The sequence below is a fragment of the Rhinoderma darwinii genome, chromosome 1, assembly GCF_050947455.1.
Source record: "Rhinoderma darwinii isolate aRhiDar2 chromosome 1, aRhiDar2.hap1, whole genome shotgun sequence".
Classification (NCBI taxonomy): domain Eukaryota; kingdom Metazoa; phylum Chordata; class Amphibia; order Anura; family Rhinodermatidae; genus Rhinoderma; species Rhinoderma darwinii.
Window position 1 is genome coordinate 501,857,565 of NC_134687.1, and position 20,623 is coordinate 501,878,187.

The window sequence follows — 20,623 nt, forward strand, 5'->3', positions numbered from 1 at the left end:
CATTTTCATTTTCACAGCCTACTTCCAAAAATTTCTGCAAAAAACTGTGGGGTCAAAATGCTCACTATACCCATAGTTAATTTCCTCAAGGGGTATAGTTTCCAAAATGGGGTCACTTGTTGGGGGTTTCCACTGTTTTGTCCCCTCAGGGGCTTTGCAAATGTGACATGGCCTCCGCAAACCATTCCTGCTAAATTTGAGCTCCAAGAGCCAAATGGCGCTCTTTCCCTTCTAAGCCCTGCCGTGTGTCCAAACAACCGTTTATTACCACATGTGGGGTATTGTTTTACTCGGGAGAAATTGCTCTACAAATGTTGTGGTGCTTTTTCTACTTTATTTCTTTTGGAAATGAAAAAAAATTAGCTAAACCTACATGTAATTTGAAAAAATGTAGATTTTCATTTTCATGGTCTAGTTCCAAAAATTTTTGCAAATAAACTGGTCGGTCAAAATTCTTGCTACACCCCTAAATAAATTCCTCGAGGGGTGTAGTTTCCCAAATGGGGTCACTTTTGGGGGGTTTCCACTGTTTTAGTTCCACAAGACCTGTTCAAAGCTGACATGGTGCCTAAAATATATTCTAATAAAAAGGAGGCCCAAAATCCACCAGGTGCTCCTTTGCTTCTGAGGCCGGTGCTTGAGTCCAGTAGCACACTAAAGCCTCATGTGGGATATTTCCTAAAACTGCAGAACCTGGGCAATAAATATTGAGTTGCATTTTTCTGGTAAAAACTTCTGTGGTACAAAAAAAATGGATTCAAAATTAATTTCTGGAAAAAAATAATGAACTTTGTAAATTTCACCTCTACTTTGCCTTAATTCCTGCGTAATGTCTAAAGGGTTAAGAAACTGTCTAAATGCTGTTTTGAATACTTTGAGGGGTGCAGTTTTTAAAATGGGGTGACTTATTGGGGGTTTCTAATATCTAAGGACCTCAAAGTCACTTCACAACTGAACTGGCCCCTGTAAAAATAGCATTTTGAAATTTTCTTGAAAATGTGAGAAATTGCTGCTAAAGTTCTAAGCCTTGTAACGTCCTAGAAAAATAAAATGATGTTCAAAAAACGATGCCAATCTAAAGTAGACATATGGGGGATGTTAGTTAGCAACATTTTTGTGTGGTATAACTGCCTGTCTTACAAGCAGATACATTTAAATTGAGAAAAATGCTAATTTTTGCAATTTTTCGCTAAATTTTGGTGTTTTTCACAATTAAATACTGAATGTATCGGGCAAATTTTGCCAGTAACATAAAGTCCAATGTCTCACGAGAAAACAGTCTCAGAATCGCTTGGATAGGTAAAAGCATTCCGGAGTTATTACCACATAAAGTGAAACATGTCAGATTTGAAAAATGAGGCTCTGTCAGGAAGGTCAAAAGTGGCCAAAGAGGGAAGGGGTTAATGGCGTTCACCGCGCAGGATAAATAACGAAATCATTTTGTAGTTCAGGCTGTTATGGACGCGGCGATACCAATTATGTATAGTTTATTTGTTTATTTATTTATTTTAATTAATAATAAATGACTAATAAGGGAAAAAGGGGAATTTTTACTTTTCTTACTTTTAAAGGTAACCATAGCGTTCGCGCTCCATGACGGAATAGTACGTCACGGGAGGAACGGCCACTTCGGCCGTCCTTCCGACACATACAGGAGCTGTGACAGCTGATGTCTCGTACAGCAGTTGCCGCAGCTCCTATAGCGGGGACCGATCGCTGTGTCCCCACTCATTAACCCCTTAGAAGCCGCGTTCAATAGCGATCGTGGCTTCTTAGGGGTTAAACCACCAGGAGAGGCCTGAGTTGTGGGACACCAGGTCTGATTTATACCATGACCGTCATAAGAAAAACAAGGCATGGGAGGACGTTGCTAAAAATATGTTTACCCAGTGGAGTAGTGCGAGTCGTGCAGAACGGAACAACTTTGGTAAGTAGAAGCCTAGTCTATGTATGTAGGTGCCCTCGTTTTTACAAAAAATACTATTTTTTATTGTTTATAACTAATGGTCTCCAAGAGCAAACAGTGTTATTGGGCTAGGTTATGTTCCAAAGAACATCCTCCCACATATATTAATAAGGCAACTCTATAATATACATATAGACAAAAGAGAAACAGAGTCTTTAGCCAGTATTATCAGAAGTATCAATACAAAACTTTATTTAAATATACAAAATGACAAACATTTAAAGGAATATATCAATTAGAAAAAACTCCAATAAAATGACATAGAGACAGAGCAGGAAAGCCAAGATGGATGTGGAAAACCTCTATAAAGTATAGGTTTTATGGCAAGACCATCACTAGTGTGTCATAACATGATAATAACTCATCTCCTACTTTGACACTGTTAGAAAGGAATAAGTATTCCTAAAGACAAGCATTAGGAGATGTGAATAACGGGTCTAAACCAGGCCCTAATATAAAAATGACTCTGATGATCTTACCCATAGGTGTTCTAGGCTAAGTCCCGATCGTGACTGTGTGCGCCCCGACGCGCGTTTCGCGAATGTCCGCTTCCTCAAGGGGGTGTAGTGTGTCTGACCAGGAGGCACCCTATATACCCTGTCTATCCAGGTGTGTTCCATTACCTTCTATTCCACTCAAAAGTGTATGGCGCGCACCCGACGGCGAAACCGGAAGTGTGGCGTGCCCCACTTCCGTCCTCCAGCGCTGCGGCGCATATCCGGTCTCTGGTCGCGTACCAGAAGATCCGGACATGCGCACCGCACTATTGGAGGTACGGGCGTGGCCTCACCCAGTCCCGGCCGCGGACGTCAGGAGCGCGCACCCGATTGGGCGGAGCAGAACGCAATAAAGTAAGTGAATTGAAGAATACCACGACCCGTTCAATGTTGCAAGATCTATGATTCTCGCGGTTCAGTGTAATCAAACCAACCAGGGAATACAGGTGTTTTGCATCTGATACATTATATTACATTTAAAAAGGCAGTTATAGTCAGTACCTGACAAAAGTGGAAATCAAGAAACACATAGCTCATATAACATAAAGGGAAAGAATTAGAAAAAGGAAAAAGTGAAAAGAAGGGGATGGAACATTCCATAATTAAAACGATGGATATTGACAAATGTGCCAATTAAATTGGGTACATGGGTAATTAGTTATATATATTCCGCTACTGAAGTGGTATATTCAATATGCATCTATAGATCGAAAAGTTTAGTTTGATGTGACATACATAAACATGCCAGTACCTCACATCTCATAATAACGAACCTTCAATATTATAGGAACATAAATCTCCAACACATAAAGATCCATGAAGAAGTGCACAGACATATTAATAAATTAGAGACTGTTGCCAAAAAGGACAGTCATGTAAGGTTGTCTTTAGAAACACAGACAACTATAGGTGCTTACGTGAACATAAAAAGAAGAAAGGTACACTAGTTACAGACAAAATAATATACAGGAGACTATTACAGCCAAGATCAGTCTTGTGAAATTATCTAAAAAATGGGGGGGACAGGTAACCATACAGTGCATTATACAGACATAAGAGCAATGTCATCAACAGGTTGCACACATGAAGTCCAGGGTATGCACTGTCTGCATCGAAATTCACAGCCTTGAAGGGTCGTCAGATTATACGAAATTTTGATTAGGAACACAGGGATGCCTTTACTGAAAACTGGTCAGTAAGTCTCATACCTACTAAAAAATATAAATGTTAAAAACTAGACACACAAAAAAATCCACAGTTTAAAAATCATAAAGTATTCTGCTGGCAGTGTGGTGGTTACAACTTCCTCATAGGAAGGGTGCAAAACTCAACTGTTCGTTGAGTCCAGCCGGTGACATGGATCCTAATTGCACAATCCACCTACATTCTTTTTGTGCTAGGACCTTCTTCACATTACCCCCCCTGATGCCACAACGGATGTGTTCAATCCCCCGAATTTTAAGGGATCTGGGACTACACCCATGATACGTTTTAAAGTGTCTGGGCAGGGTTTTGAGTTCAGTAGGGTCATCGATCGCTCCTGCTGCAATAATATCTCGCACGTGTTCTCTAGTGCGTACACGTAGTTCCCTTGACGTCAGACCTATATAAACCTTTGGACACCCACAGACAGCGTAATACACTATATGTGTGGTACTACATGATATATAGTCTTTGATCTCAAAAGACTTGGTACCATCCACTGATTCGAACTTGGTCGCTCTGCTGATATTGGGGCATGCAACACAGTTGCCACATGGGTAACAACCCTTTCTCTGTCCCTGAGTTCCAAAGAAGTTTGTTTTTTTGGGGATATAGTGACTTTGAACCAGGATATCACGGAGGTTCCTACTCCGCCTGGCCGTCATCGTTGGTTTATCACTTAGACACAGGGACAGAGTGGGTTCAGACCTCAAAATTGGCCAGTGTCGCCCTAAGATGGTCCTCACTTCATCCCATCTACTGTTGTAGGTGGAGATGAATCTAACGACTGTGTTTCCCACTGTAGGGATCTTATTCCTCAGCAAATTTGCACGAGGAGTCTTTCTGGCTCTCCTGTACCCTGCCTTGATGGACCTGTTACTGTACCCCCTGTCTTCAAATCTATGTCTCAGATCCTGAGGCTGGTGTTCGAACAGGTGGTCAGTGGAGCAGATCCGCCTCATCCTGAGGAATTGGCCAACTGGGATGGCTTTGATGGTAGAAGGAGTGTGAGAAGAAGATGCATGCAGCAATGAATTGACGGATGTTGACTTGCGATAAACATCTGTCTGCAAGAAGCCACTTGCATCCGCGAATATCGATAAATCCAAAAACTCTATCCTGGATGAATGGAATGAGTAAGTTAATTTTACGTTCATCTGGTTAGTATTGAGTTGCTGCATGAAATTCCTCAACTCACACTCCGAACCCTGCCACACAAACAGTATGTCGTCAATATAGCGGAGCCAGCACTGCACATGGTCCGCGGCGCGAGCGCCATCCCCATGGAAAACCCGCCTCTCCCAAAGACCGAGAAACAGGTTTGCATAGGATGGCGCACACGCCGCGCCCATGGCAGTGCCTTGTATCTGTAAATAAAAGTTGTCCTTGAATACGAAAATATTATGGCTCAAAACATACTGAAGTAGCTCCACAATGAGTTCACATAATTCATCATCCCAGTTGCTGGTCCCCAGGAAGAAGCGGACCGCCTCCAAACCATCCCCATGTCTAATACATGTATATAGACTCTCGACATCTGCGGTTACGAGGTACATATCGGGTTCAATCTGAATCCCATCAATTCTCCCCAGGACGTCCGTTGTGTCCCTCACATGTGATGGCAGTTCTGTTACTAACGGCTTTAAATAATGATCTATAAATTTGCACGTAGCTTCACATAGACCTCCCATACCTGACACAATAGGGCGTCCTGGGGGTTCCATCAGATTTTTATGGATTTTAGGCAGGAAATAAATTGTAGGTATTTTAGGATCCACAGTCAGTAATCCCTCGCAGATTTTCTTGGTGATGATCCCTTTATCAAAGGCCCTATTCAGGATGTCCTTTAATTCCAGAGAGAATCTAGATATAGGATTAAACGTGAGTTTAGCATAGGTCTGCTTATCTCTCAGTTGCCTGAACGCCTCTTTTTCATATTTGTCTGTCGGCCATACCACAATAGACAACCTTACATGACTGTCCTTTTTGGCAACAGTCTCTAATTTATTAATATTTCTGTGCACTTCTTCATGGATCTTTATGTGTTGGAGATTTATGTTCCTATAATATTGAAGGTTCGTTATTATGAGATGTGAGGTACTGGCATGTTTATGTATGTCACATCAAACTAAACTTTTCGATCTATAGATGCATATTGAATATACCACTTCAGTAGCGGAATATATATAACTAATTACCCATGTACCCAATTTAATTGGCACATTTGTCAATATCCATCGTTTTAATTATGGAATGTTCCATCCCCTTCTTTTCACTTTTTCCTTTTTCTAATTCTTTCCCTTTATGTTATATGAGCTATGTGTTTCTTGATTTCCACTTTTGTCAGGTACTGACTATAACTGCCTTTTTAAATGTAATATAATGTATCAGATGCAAAACACCTGTATTCCCTGGTTGGTTTGATTACACTGAACCGCGAGAATCATAGATCTTGCAACATTGAACGGGTCGTGGTATTCTTCAATTCACTTACTTTATTGCGTTCTGCTCCGCCCAATCGGGTGCGCGCTCCTGACGTCCGCGGCCGGGACTGGGTGAGGCCACGCCCGTACCTCCAATAGTGCGGTGCGCATGTCCGGATCTTCTGGTACGCGACCAGAGACCGGATATGCGCCGCAGCGCTGGAGGACGGAAGTGGGGCACGCCACACTTCCGGTTTCGCCGTCGGGTGCGCGCCATACACTTTTGAGTGGAATAGAAGGTAATGGAACACACCTGGATAGACAGGGTATATAGGGTGCCTCCTGGTCAGACACACTACACCCCCTTGAGGAAGCGGACATTCGCGAAACGCGCGTCGGGGCGCACACAGTCACGATCGGGACTTAGCCTAGAACACCTATGGGTAAGATCATCAGAGTCATTTTTATATTAGGGCCTGGTTTAGACCCGTTATTCACATCTCCTAATGCTTGTCTTTAGGAATACTTATTCCTTTCTAACAGTGTCAAAGTAGGAGATGAGTTATTATCATGTTATGACACACTAGTGATGGTCTTGCCATAAAACCTATACTTTATAGAGGTTTTCCACATCCATCTTGGCTTTCCTGCTCTGTCTCTATGTCATTTTATTGGAGTTTTTTCTAATTGATATATTCCTTTAAATGTTTGTCATTTTGTATATTTAAATAAAGTTTTGTATTGATACTTCTGATAATACTGGCTAAAGACTCTGTTTCTCTTTTGTCTATATTTTTATTGTTCAAGCCATGTTGTCCCTATAGACACTGTATAATTTTTCCACATTTGTCATTTGTTGATAAAGGGGGTGGTCAATAAAGTACTTGTGTAGCATGTGGCCCTGATAGAGACGGAGTACAACATTTGAAAGAAAGAAAATAAATGTGGGACGTATAGTACATGTACACTTTATTTTTTCAGGACTTTACAGTACATATTTTTGTTATTACAGTTGATGATGTCAATGTCAGGTGGAGAAGCACAAGGGACCAATACCGGCGTGAAATGACCCTGAAAGGGAAGAGTGGTTCGGCTCCCACCAAACAAAGGCCATATCAGCTTTCTGAACCCAGTTTTTGAACTTCGGGCGTAAGTATCAGTAAAAATATTTAAAATGTGTAATTTCAAGGTTTCCCCTGCTCGGGGGAAGAATTCAATATCGCACCAAATATGTAATAAGTGTCAGAAATATTTGTTTCACTACACCTGCACCAATGTCTAAGTGGTCCCCTGGACACAATATTTTCCGATTTTAATCCAAATGCCAAAACAATATTGTCAATGTAATATTAAAATATATAAATTCTCTTTAATTATCAGCTCTGAGGACAACCTAGTGGGCGATCCGGAGGAAGACAACAGCGAAGAGATGATGGAGAGGAGAGTTGGGGAAGATACCACAAGTCCAGAACAGGAACAACAACAGGATTGCGAGATTCCTGCGACATCACCTGGGCCAAGTGTTCAAAGCCCAAACACTCCAGACTATACTTCTCGCTCCAGAAATGCACTCAGAAGAAAAAAAAGAGTGGCACCATCAACAGCGAGCCAGGTGGACACAAGGGTTTTAGATTACTTGTTCTAAAATCAGCTTGAGGATGCGGTGGACATATTTGTTAGGTCCATGGCTCTTTTTTTGCATCGTATCCCTGTGGAGCGTCGCTTGAGAACTCAATCCGCGTTGATGATCAAATTGTAAGAAGCAACCCCCCCCCATTTTGAGTGCTTTTCTTCAATGGAGCACTGGCGGCTATCTGGCCACACTACTTCTCAGTCACAATTTTCACAGAGCTATTCATCACAACCTCCTCCTATTCCTGTGCATCGTCCATATTTTTAACGGTAGATAGCTCGCGAACCTCAACATTTTAATCGTGGTGGGTACTACCATTGACACATGCCTCACGCCAATCCACCTCCTTGGCAACCTACTGCGCAACCTCCCTCTGACCTAATTGAGACAAGTCCATCCACTGTTTCACCATCCTCTCCCGAATCATTTGTAATTTGATCTGTAAGTAAAGAAGAAAAGTTTATTTGTATTTTATAACAGACTCAGGTTTGGACTGTTATTTATGGTCTGTTTTATTAGGTTTTCTGATAAAGTATTGCTTTGAAAAAGATTGATATTGGCTTTGTGTTTTTACTTGGTTTTTGGGAGGCTGAACATTATTTTCTGTGTATTCAACAACGAATAAACAATACCTCACATTTTCCATTTCAAATTATTTTATTAACAAAACATATATATAGAAAAGTAATGAGGTATTAGTTGATATTTAGGTAAAAAAAATTATTATAAAGGTTGAGAATTTTTTCTAAATGACATTGTACTAATTTTTAATTTGTATTTTACCTAAATATCAAAGCCCGCAACCCTCATTGTCTTGCGAGGCCCTACACTAAACTAATCACAAATAAAACTCAATAACAATGTACATAAACTAAAAGAATAATGAAGAACACTTCAGAAGTGGCATCACTAGTGGATAGCGTCCTGCTGCCATGGAACTGCGCCCTCAGGGCTCTGGAAATAATCTGCAAAGAATTCCCGGGAGCGGAGGCCAGATGTCTTTCTTGTGCTGTATTGTCAATAGTCAATGATCCAGTGAGCATGAGGTGTTCCACGTCACCATCGGCTGCTGCGTCGTACATTAGTGTGTAGTTGTGCAGGATGACACATGCTTTGATGACTAAATTTACATCGTCTGCATCCAATTGTATTGTTGACATGAACACTCTCCATTTGTTTGACATAATCCCGAAGGCGCACTCCACATAGCGACGAGCCCTGGAAAGCCTGTAATAGAATATGCGCCTTCGGTCGTCCAATGCACGCCTAGGATAGGGCCGCATAACGTGTGGATAGTCCAAAGGCCTCATCTGCCGCTATCACAAATGGTGCAGGGGGTCCAGAAGATCCGGGAAGTAGGCGGGGTTCAGGGAGGCATAGCTGGGTGCTTAGAAGCCGCTGACCCATCCTGGAAGCCCTGAAGATGCCAGCATCAGCAGTGCTTCCATAGGAACCGATGTCTACAATTACAAACTGGTATTGACTGTCAGCCAAGGCCAACAGTACTACCGAGAAAAACTGTTTGTAATTGTAGAAACGGGACCCTAAGTGTGGTGGCTTCCTTACCCGGATATGTTTTCCGTCCAGTGCCCCAATGCAGTTGGGGAATTGTGCGTTGTTCATGAATCCATCTGCTATACTCAGCCAATGTTCTGTTGTGGGATGAGGCAGCATGGTCTCTTTCAGTTGACGCCAGATTAGATCAGATGTGGACCTGATAATTCCAGAAATGGTTGAAGTCCCCACTAGGAATTTGAAATGAAGGGACACAAACAAATTCCCCGTTGCAAGGAATCTGAAGATAAAATAATGAAAATTAATAACATAAACTTAATTCTAATTGCTAATTTTATCTTAGTTCTACACTAGAACACTGAAGATTAACACAGATAGTATGTATTCCTACCTCAGGGTGATGATGAGACGTTCCTCAGGAGAAATACTGCGTCTCATGTTGGTATTTCTGAAGGATAGGCCGGAACACAGCTCCTCCAGCAGCTGATCAAAAGTTGCTACAGGCATCTGACAGAAGGCATGAAATTTTGCCGGATGCAGACGCAGGTCCTCATAAAGGGTGTGGAAGTGCCCTTTGTAAGTACGTTGGGAGACAATGGGATGAACCCAATGCCGCCTCCTCCTCGGTTCTTCCTCCACCATATGGCGTCATCCTGCATACGTGCGAGAGATCAGTCACGACATTAGAACATGGTCCATATCTTTGGATGTCATGTTCACACAAATAAAATACGTTAAAATCCCAAAACAACAAGCACAGGAATCAACCAACCTCTCTCTATGCTGTACAGCAATAGGAAATGGCGAATCCCGACCATGTGACCTTCCTGTGGGTCTCACCAGAGGGTTGGCACCAAATATTAGCTTATTTAGTTCCTCCTTCCATTATTAACGCGCGTGAAAAACGCGTGCTACACGCGTGTTACACTCACGTAATACGCGCGTGATACGCCGATAATCGGAAGCACAACGCATGCTCCCACGCACGTATAACGCAGGTCATTCGTGCGCGCAAATCGCATACGCCCGTCTGAATGGGGCCTATGGTTACAAAGCTGTCAAATGCTTTCATGTATGTATTGGAAGAAAGATAAGAAATATACAGTATTTGTGCAGTGCTCACAAATTCTGAGGTACATTTGATAGCTGCATAAACTGTAAAGGAAATGCCCATCACCAACTAAATTATTAATTTAAATAGAACCTGTCAGCTCCCCTGACCAGTCTGCTTTAGTAAATATTTGGATTCCCTATGAAATAACAATTCTGGAGCATATTTGCTTAGAAGTCTGTGTTTTGCAGTTCCTTTGTTATTCCTCCTGGAAATATATGAATAAATTGACAACTGGGTGATACCTTTCCTCTTGCCATTTGGGTGTGCCACTACACTGTCAGCACTGGTTGGACAGTGTGTAAGGACACGCCCCATTGACAGGAGGAATGGTAACACCAGCTGTCAATTTATTCATAGAATTAATTCTAAATTTTATCAATAAATAGGCATTTTATGTACTAAAAGACATGATACTTGAGGTCTTATTGTTGAGTTTGAATAACGGTTATGCTTTTTTTGATAAGTATTAGGAATTTGGCAGGCGCCAAGAACTTTTACAAGAAACAAGCCAAAGAATCTATCAAGGTCTGCCAAAATAAGAATATCTATGGGAGATTTAAGGTCTAGAAGGTGAGCCTTCCAGCTATGAGCCAACAGGGTGTGTACAGTGAATGGATTAGAACGTTCTGCAAGATTACAGAATACATTCCAATAGAATAAAACTCTACTGCACAAAAGGTAAGTGTAATGTGTATGTGTATTGCGTACTGTATGTGTAATGTATGTGTGTGTGTGTGTGTGTGTGTGTATGTGTATATATATATATATATATATATATATATATAAATATATATATATATATGTGAGGATGTAATGTATGTATGTACTGTATGTGTATATTTGTGTAATGTATGTATGTATGTATGTATGTACAGTATGGCCTCACGCACACAACCATTTTTTCACGGCCGGAAGTTATTCGCATATTTGCGGATAAATTGCGGATCCATTCATTTCTATGGCCCTATGCACACGACCGTGGTTTACACGGATCCGTGTGGGGGGCGCAAATCTGGACAGCAAAAACTCAAAACAAGTATTTCTACGGTCTGGATTTGCGGATTTACCAATAATGGTGAATTGTTGTGGATCCGTTAATCCTAATGATACACGAATGCACAACTAACCAGTGCGGAGTGCATGAGGCCATAGTGTGTGCAATGTGTGTGTGTCTATATATATATATATATATATATATATATATATATATATATATGCACACACACACACACACACACACGCACACACACACACACACACACACACACACACACACACGAAAGCCAATAAGAAACGAAGCGGCACAGCGCTCACCCGAGCACTTCTGCTGTTTTGTTTTAGCGATCAGGGGGTGCTAAGTGCTCAGACCCCCAATGATCAAAACTTCTGACATTTTACTATGGCATGTTAAAGGTTTTTTTAAAAAGTTTAATTACACTTTAAGGGAAAGTTATTTTTTTTAGAATGTTTTAAGTCATGAGCCTATTTTTTCTAATTATTTTAATATGTTCCCTAATGTAACTGTATTTATTAATATATTTGTACTAATAAAGATAGGGGCAGCCATCTTTATTAGCATCTGTGTATATGTTTCTGCATGACACATACACCGGTGCTATATGGCGCACCCAGGGCATAGAGTTCTCTCCCATCCCTACTTTCCTATCTCCTGCTGGAGTCGTTCTAGCTTTGAACTGTGCATGCTCTGCGCCATGTATGGTTCACAGGGACCCACAGCGACCCTCGCTTCTAGGAGGAAGACGGGCGCCATTTTATCTAAGAGCAACAGTCACTGCAGTCATCGCAAGAGTTGTCTGTCAATTGAAATGAATTGCCAGGCCCTGCCTGCTGTGAATGTAAGACCGCCCGTAAATTCATTTGAATTGCCGCCTCCTCCTGCCCCACACTCTTAAGGCCTTATTCACACGATAGTGAAAAACGGCCGTGTGACGACCGTTCTTACAACGGCAATCACACGGCCATTTTCAGAACAATGATGTTCTATGGGTGTATTCACACGGCCGTTTTTTTAACAGCCCGTGAATAATGGCTGTCAAAAAATACGACATGTCCTATTTTTGGCCATTTTAACGGCCTGCGGCCCCCATAGAAGTCAATGGATCCGTTTTTAACAGCTGTCAATACATGTAACAACCGTTAAAAACGGATCTGTGACATGGGGATTTGCAAGGGAACTACTAGTTCCCTTGCTAGCTATCGGTGGCGCGATGACAAACTCACCGATGCAGACACTCACCAATGCAGCTCTGTTTTCTTCTGGTGTGGTCACTAGTCTCACAGGTTCTGCGAAGGAGACGTGATGACGTCATCGCACCGCCTTTGCAAAGCCCGTGAGACTAGCAACCACACCAGAAGAGGACAGCGCAGCCGTGGTGAGTATGTACGGCATTCATGTCGGGCTGTGTGGCATCATATACAGGAGGGCTGTGTGGCATATACAGGGGGGCAGTGTGGCATCTACAGTGAGGCTGTGTGGCATCATATACAGGGAGTCTGTGTGGCATCATATACAGGGAGGTGTGTTGCATCATATACAGGGGGGCTGTGTGGCATCATATACAGGGAGGTGTGTGCCATCATATACAGGGAGGTGTATGGCATCATATACAGGGAGGCTGTGTGGCATCATATAAAGGGAGGCTCTGTGGCATCATATACAGGGAGATGTGTGGCATCATATACAGGGAGGTGGTGGCATGATATACAGGGAGGTGAATGGCATCATATACAGGGAGGTGTGTGGCATCATATACAGGTTGGCTGTGTGGCATCATATACAGGGAGGCGTGTGGCATCATATACAGGGAGGTGTGTGGCATATACACGAAGGTGTGTGGCATCATATACAGGGAGGTGTGTTGCATCATATACAGGGGGGCTGTGTGGCATCATATACAGGGAGGCTGTGTGGCATCATATACAGGGAGATGTGTGGCATCATATACAGGGAGGTGTGTGGCATTATATACAGGGAGGTGTGTGGCATTATATACAGGAGGTGTATGGCATCATATACAGGGAGGTGTGTGGCATCATATACAGGGAGGCTGTGTGGCATCATATACAGGGAGGCTGTGTGGCATCATATACAGGGAGGCGTGTGGCATCATATACAGGGAGGTGTGTGGCATATACAGGGAGGTATGTGGCATCATATACAGGGAGGCTGTGTGGCATCATATACAGGGAGGTGTGTGGCATCATATACAGGGAGGCTGTGTGGCATCATATACAGGGAGATGTGTGGCATCATATACAGGGAGGTGTGTGGCATCATATACAGGGAGGTGTATGGCATCATATACAGGGAGGTGTGTGGCATCATATACAGGGAGGTGTGTGGCATATACAGGGAGGTGTGTGGCATCATATACAGGGAGGTGTGTGGCATATACAGGGAGGTGTGTGGCATCATATACAGGGAGGCTGTGTGGCATCATATACAGGGAGGCTGTGTGGCATCATATACAGGGGGGTGTGTGTCATCATATACAGGGAGACTGTGTGTCATCATATACAGGGAGGCTGCGTGGCATCATATACAGGGAGGTGTGTGGCATCATATACAGGGAGGTATGTGGCATCATATGCAGGGAGGCTGTAAATAGTGTGTAGGTGAACATGCGAAAACTTTAATTACACTTTAAAGGAAAGTTATTTACTTGTTTTAAGTTATGAGCCTATTTTTTCTAACTATTTTAATATGTTCCCTAATGTAACTGTATTTATTCATATATTTGTACTAATAAAGATGGGGCAGCCATCTTTATTTGCATCTGTGTATGTGTTTCTGCATAATGGCACACCCAGGGCATAGGGTTCTCTCCCATCCCTACTTTCCTATCTCCTGCTGGAGTCATTCTAGCTTTGAACTGTCTATGTTCTGCGGCATGTATGGTTCCATTGACTTCTAAAACGGATCCATTGACTTCTATGGGGGCCGTCAGTTTTTTATGTCTTTTTTTTATGCTTTATTACCGTCTTCGTAATCGCCGCTGTCTGGCAGCATCCATTACTAATGCTGGGGCTTAGTGTTAGCCAGTAAAAAGGCTAGCACCAACCTCCCATTATTACCCGAGTACCCACTGCTATCAGGGATACCAGGAAGAGTCGGGTACGATCCACGACCCGACCATCTGAAGGGATGACGGTGCCCGGCCGTCACTTCAGATGTACAGGTATTGGATCGCACCCGACTCTTCCCAGTACCCCTGGTGGTGTTGGGTACCTGGGTAATAATGGGAGGTTGGTGCTAGCCTTTTTACTGGTTAACAGTAAGCCCCAGCCTTAGTAATGGATGCTGTCAATCAGATAGTGGCCATAACACTGGCGGTAATAATGTATTAAAAAAACAGATGGACATAGGAAACTTCTTTTAATTGAAATAAAAACTCCCTCACACAACCCACTTCCACCATTTTATTTTTTTTAAAAAAACAAAAAAAACATAGATCGGGAAAGTAGTCCAATAAATCTATGGCGTATTCCAAACGGTCCATTGGAACCAACAGAAAAAATAAAATAATAAAGTGTATGAAAAATAAAAAAATATGCACTTTTCTTCTCCCCTGCAACGCACTAGAAACTAGAGGTAAAAAAATAATAATTCCCCATCATGTAAGTCTGCCACCTGTCAACTGAAAAGTCATTCGCCAGAGGGAAAAATGTTTCCACATGGCGGAGTACCAAGTCCCAGGCCCAGGTGAAGCTTTCTTTTAAGACTCCACCTTTGGGAAACATTTATTCCTCTGGTGGAAGATTTTTCCATTGACATGTAGCAGTTCTATAGGGGTGGTGTTAGGGAGGGCAAACTCAGAAAATTGCACAGTTCCCCCAAAATGGGCCGCTACTCTTGGGCAAGTGCTGTGTGCTTGCCTCCAGGCTAAAATGTGCCAGCCAGTCCTGGGCCGTTGGCTCCCTGCCCCACCGTTTTCTCTCATAGACCACAGGCTGGTTTGGGCCTGCGATCTACAACAGTCCAAGAGCATGCTATTGACGTCAGTGGCCTAGCGTGATTATGTCACTGCATCATGCCATCCACCCTAGGCCGATGAGCTCAGCAGAAAGTCAGAACGTGAACAGGCAGCATAAAAGTTTAATTATGTCTTAAACTCCTCACTTTCATGAACAAAAATAAAAAAACAAATACTGTAAATAATTTTATAGGAATAAGGGAATTCCACATTTAGCCCCCAGAGTCCATTATACTGTTTAAAGTTTTCCTTATTATGACTTCTCAACTCCTTCCCCATGAGAGTTCAATGTACACAGTTTGTCCTGAGAGCTCTATACAGCATCTGACTGGGGTTCCTTGGGCACACCAGAGAAATCATTTTGGAGGGCTCACGCTCTATCTATATATAACCTGTGCCCATTCAATGTCAATCTTGGTTGTTACCGTTTCATGCAAAAGACATATAATCGATAAGGTCTAAGAGGATATTAGTGAATCAACTAATAAGAAGTCAGCTCCAAATCGGGTTGTCTACTGCTGAAATCTGTTTTTGGGGACTGAGTTGGGACTTTGCTATGTAAAAGTTGAATAAATGCACAAGGGTGACTGTATAGTTTCTTTACTTTCTCAATTTGCTTGCTCAGATGATGATTCAGTTGCATTCAGACCACAATGTGAAGTGTTTGCTTTGTGCTAGAACAAATAATATGATGCAGAGAGCACTCCAAGTGCATGTATAATACTAAGTATGGTGCAACATATGTTACAGATAGTGACTCATACAAGTGTCATTAGATCTCTTCTGCGCAGGTTCTGTAATACAGATAAAAAGAAATGCCGTTTTGAGGATCATTTTTACAAAATGGCTGATCTGTATGCTCGGTTAATTTACTAGACAAACATACATGAGCTCAGATTGCTCTATTCATGCAGGATTATTGATTAAACAAGAGTCTCACAGGACAAGTGCATATAGAGGTGGGAAAACACTCAACCACCCATATGAAAAATTAGAGATAAGGACTCTAACAATATATGATAAACCGGAGAAACAGAGTCCATATATATCAATGTATGAAACAACTAAATATCTTTATTAAGAAACAAGAATAAAATACATAAAATAACATAGACAGAGAATCCAAAAATAGTCCTTAAATGGATCACAAAAATGTACATTGAGTCACTGTATATATTAGAAAACACAGATAGTATGCATAGTTACTATGACTCAATGTAACTCCAACATGGGGTGCATTGACATAGTATGATTTATATGAAAAACAGGCAAAGTGCCTAACTCTGAAATGGTCTATAGTGACTGAAAAAGTAGGTACTTATTGCCTAAAAAATGGCAAAAAAGGTAAGTAAATCTAGAGTGTGCACTTACCCATGTATGGGAGGTGGAGTGTGACCCAGCGGTATAGGATAGCGCCCCGACGCGCGTTTCGCCCGTAGCTTTCTCAAGGGGTGCAGATGTTATACTGGTGCCCTGTTTATATGTGCATCGATAGAGTCATCTGATCTCCCCTCTGCCAATCAGGAGCCAATCTCAGCGGCGCCTGACTGTGACGGAACTTGGATATCGCCGCCGGACCTCAGTGACCCGCTGCGCATGCGCGAATCCCGGGACGCGTCACCAGGGAAGCAGCGCAGGCGTAGAGAGCCATATTGAAAGCCCGGCCGACGAACACCAAGTCCTACCTATTTCTTATAGGTCCCATCCAAGAGGCTAAGAAATGTGAGTGTATATTAACAAAATTTAGGTTCTGTTGAATGCTCGATCTACTCTCAATGAGCATAGTCATTTAGTCTCCGTTATAAAATATAAAAATTGTTAACAGGTTAAATCCCTGTATATTAGCACCATCTAGTGGTTATATTTTGAAATGGGCAGTTTATGTGAAGGGAAATTAATAACTGACATATAAGTGTGTGATGTATTGTGAACGTAATGTAAATGTGAACAGAAAAGTTCAAATAAAATAAAGTGCAAGTATGAGTAATGGTAAATCGTTAGAGATACAATTACAAAACATTTATACATAACAGTGAGTGTAAAGGGTTATAATCCTCAGATAAATTAATAAAACACTGTAATCAGAGGAATACACGTGATATAATAAATAAAACAAAAATGATTAGGGTTGAAAACACCACAAAATAGACAAATATTAAATGTTAATGTGGTGTCAGAGGTGGAGATGCGAAGACCTTGTTGGCCCAAAAAGAATGCAGATGGATTGCAGTTCTTGATACCATGACCCCTTTAGGTTTAAATGAAAGTTTGAGTTTTGCAGCCTTTCTGTGATATCTCTACCTAGGTTTTTAATTTTATTATCTTTTGATGTTTTATAATGATATTAAAGTGTTTTTTTGTTGTTTCTTCGATAGTACTCAGATCTGTACTTCCATTTAAATCTGACATTTTCATCTCTGCAACTAATATGGATCCCAAGACTTGCCGTGGAAAAGAAAAAAGAATGCTCGATTTTAAAAAAATTCTCTGTATTTTATTTTCCTTTTTTATTATTTATTATTTATGTTTTATCACTGTTTTTACATTTATATGGGATTTTTTGTCCTTTTGTGAATACATGTAATTTGTATTTTATATATTGGATTACTTGTCTCCTTATTACTTATTATATATATACTTTTTTGTGATATAATATGCACTTTAACATTTAATATTTGTCTATTTTGTGGTGTTTTCAACCCTAATCATTTTTGTTTTATTTATTATATCACGTGTATTCCTCTGATTACAGTGTTTTATTAATTTATCTGAGGATTATAACCCTTTACACTCACTGTTATGTATAAATGTTTTGTAATTGTATCTCTAACGATTTACCATTACTCATACTTGCACTTTATTTTATTTGAACTTTTCTGTTCACATTTACATTACGTTCACAATACATCACACACTTATATGTCAGTTATTAATTTCCCTTCACATAAACTGCCCATTTCAAAATATAACCACTAGATGGTGCTAATATACAGGGATTTAACCTGTTAACAATTTTTATATTTTATAACGGAGACTAAATGACTATGCTCATTGAGAGTAGATCGAGCATTCAACAGAACCTAAATTTTGTTAATATACACTCACATTTCTTAGCCTCTTGGATGGGACCTATAAGAAATAGGTAGGACTTGGTGTTCGTCGGCCGGGCTTTCAATATGGCTCTCTACGCCTGCGCTGCTTCCCTGGTGACGCGTCCCGGGATTCGCGCATGCGCAGCGGGTCACTGAGGTCCGGCGGCGATATCCAAGTTCCGTCACAGTCAGGCGCCGCTGAGATTGGCTCCTGATTGGCAGAGGGGAGATCAGATGACTCTATCGATGCACATATAAACAGGGCACCAGTATAACATCTGCACCCCTTGAGAAAGCTACGGGCGAAACGCGCGTCGGGGCGCTATCCTATACCGCTGGGTCACACTCCACCTCCCATACATGGGTAAGTGCACACTCTAGATTTACTTACCTTTTTTGCCATTTTTTAGGCAATAAGTACCTACTTTTTCAGTCACTATAGACCATTTCAGAGTTAGGCACTTTGCCTGTTTTTCATATAAATCATACTATGTCAATGCACCCCATGTTGGAGTTACATTGAGTCATAGTAACTATGCATACTATCTGTGTTTTCTAATATATACAGTGACTCAATGTACATTTTTGTGATCCATTTAAGGACTATTTTTGGATTCTCTGTCTATGTTATTTTATGTATTTTATTCTTGTTTCTTAATAAAGATATTTAGTTGTTTCATACATTGATATATATGGACTCTGTTTCTCCGGTTTATCATGCAGGATTATGTAGTATAAGGCTGGGTTCACACACCCTATTTACGGACGTAATTCGGGCGTTTTAGCCCCGAATTACGTCCGAAAATACGGCTCCAAAGCGTCGGCACACATCTGCCCATTCATTTGAATGGGTTTTACGATGTACTGTGCCGACGGTAATTTTTTTTACGCGCCGCTGTCAAAAGACGGCGCGTAAAAAAGACGCCCGCGTCAAAGAAGAGACGTAATTGGAAGAGACGTAATTTCCATTGACACAATGGAAAAACTGCTCCAATTACGTTCGTAATGGATGCCGTGAAAAGCGCCTGCACTTGCCATTACGTCTGAAATTGCGGAGCTGTTTTCTCCTGAAAACAGCTCCGTAATTTCAGCCGTAACGGAGGCTGCCGTGTGAACATACCCTAATGATAGCGATCCAGTGGATCTGAGTGTACCATAAGTGCTCCGAGTGCTTTTACTTAGATTTCACATGAAGTTTTTTGGTGTGATTCAAAAAAAGCCATATGTGATAAGTTGCTGAGCTAAACGACTTTAGTTAATTTACTTTACAATGTGAAGATAACTTTAGCCCCTTGGCGATATGTCACGTACTATTACGTTGCTGTCTCCAAGGTCTTAACCCCTTAAATGCAGCGCTCAAAAGCGAGCACTGCTTCTATGGGGTTTACCAGCAGATCGGAAACAACTGATGTAATCGCGGGGTTTCCGATAGCTGCTTTGGCAGACCAGAGGCCTAACAATTGCCTCTTGTATGCCAAGTACGGAAGCCTGTTAGGTCCCACTCTGAGGCAGGGCCTCAAAGGCTTCCGTCCCCAGAAACAAGGTCGCGCATGCTCAGTAGCTGAGCCTGCGACATCAGCCGCCGGTGTCAGGCTAGCTCCGATCCCTGCCATTAACACCTTAGATGCCGCAATCAAAAGCGATCACGGCATCATAGTGGTTTGAAGCCGATCTGCATCACTGCGATGTGATCGCAGGGTTGCAGATCGTTGCTATGGTAACCAGAGGCCTAACAATACGTGGCCTCCTTGTCTGCCACGTATGGAAGCCCATTAGGCCCCTCCCAGAGACGGGGCCTAACAGGCTTGCTATCAGTGAATAACTGACAGCTCTAATGCATTGCACTACGTGGATAGTGCAATGTATTAGAGTAAAGATCAGAAGTGCAGGCCTTCAAGTCCCCTAGTGGGATGAAACCAAAAGTTAATAAAAGTGTTGAATAAAAGTGTAAAAATAAGTTTCAAGTTAAAAAAACACAGTCTTTTATTATAGGAAAAAAACGTACACATATTTGGTATCACCGCATCCGTAACGACTCAAACTGTAAAACTATAATCTTATTTTTTCCGCAATGTGAACACACCAAAGAAAAAAAAAAAACATTTGCAGAATCACTATTCTTTAGTCACCACCTCTCACAAAGCATAGAATAAAAAGTGATCAAAAAGTTGCATGTATCCCAAAAT

The 20,623-nt window shown here is 41.6% G+C and overlaps 1 protein-coding gene across 1 annotated transcript in view; it reads right to left on the bottom strand.

Moving 5' to 3' along the window:
• Positions 1-7,733: 7,733 nt before the first annotated feature.
• Positions 7,734-20,623, bottom strand: part of PHAX (phosphorylated adaptor for RNA export) — a 186,048-nt gene continuing 173,158 nt past the window's right edge. The window contains exon 5 of the mRNA XM_075836051.1: positions 7,734-8,161. Coding sequence (XP_075692166.1) covers positions 8,078-8,161 — 84 coding nt within the window. The 3' untranslated portion in view covers positions 7,734-8,077. The remainder of the gene's footprint in view (positions 8,162-20,623) is intronic.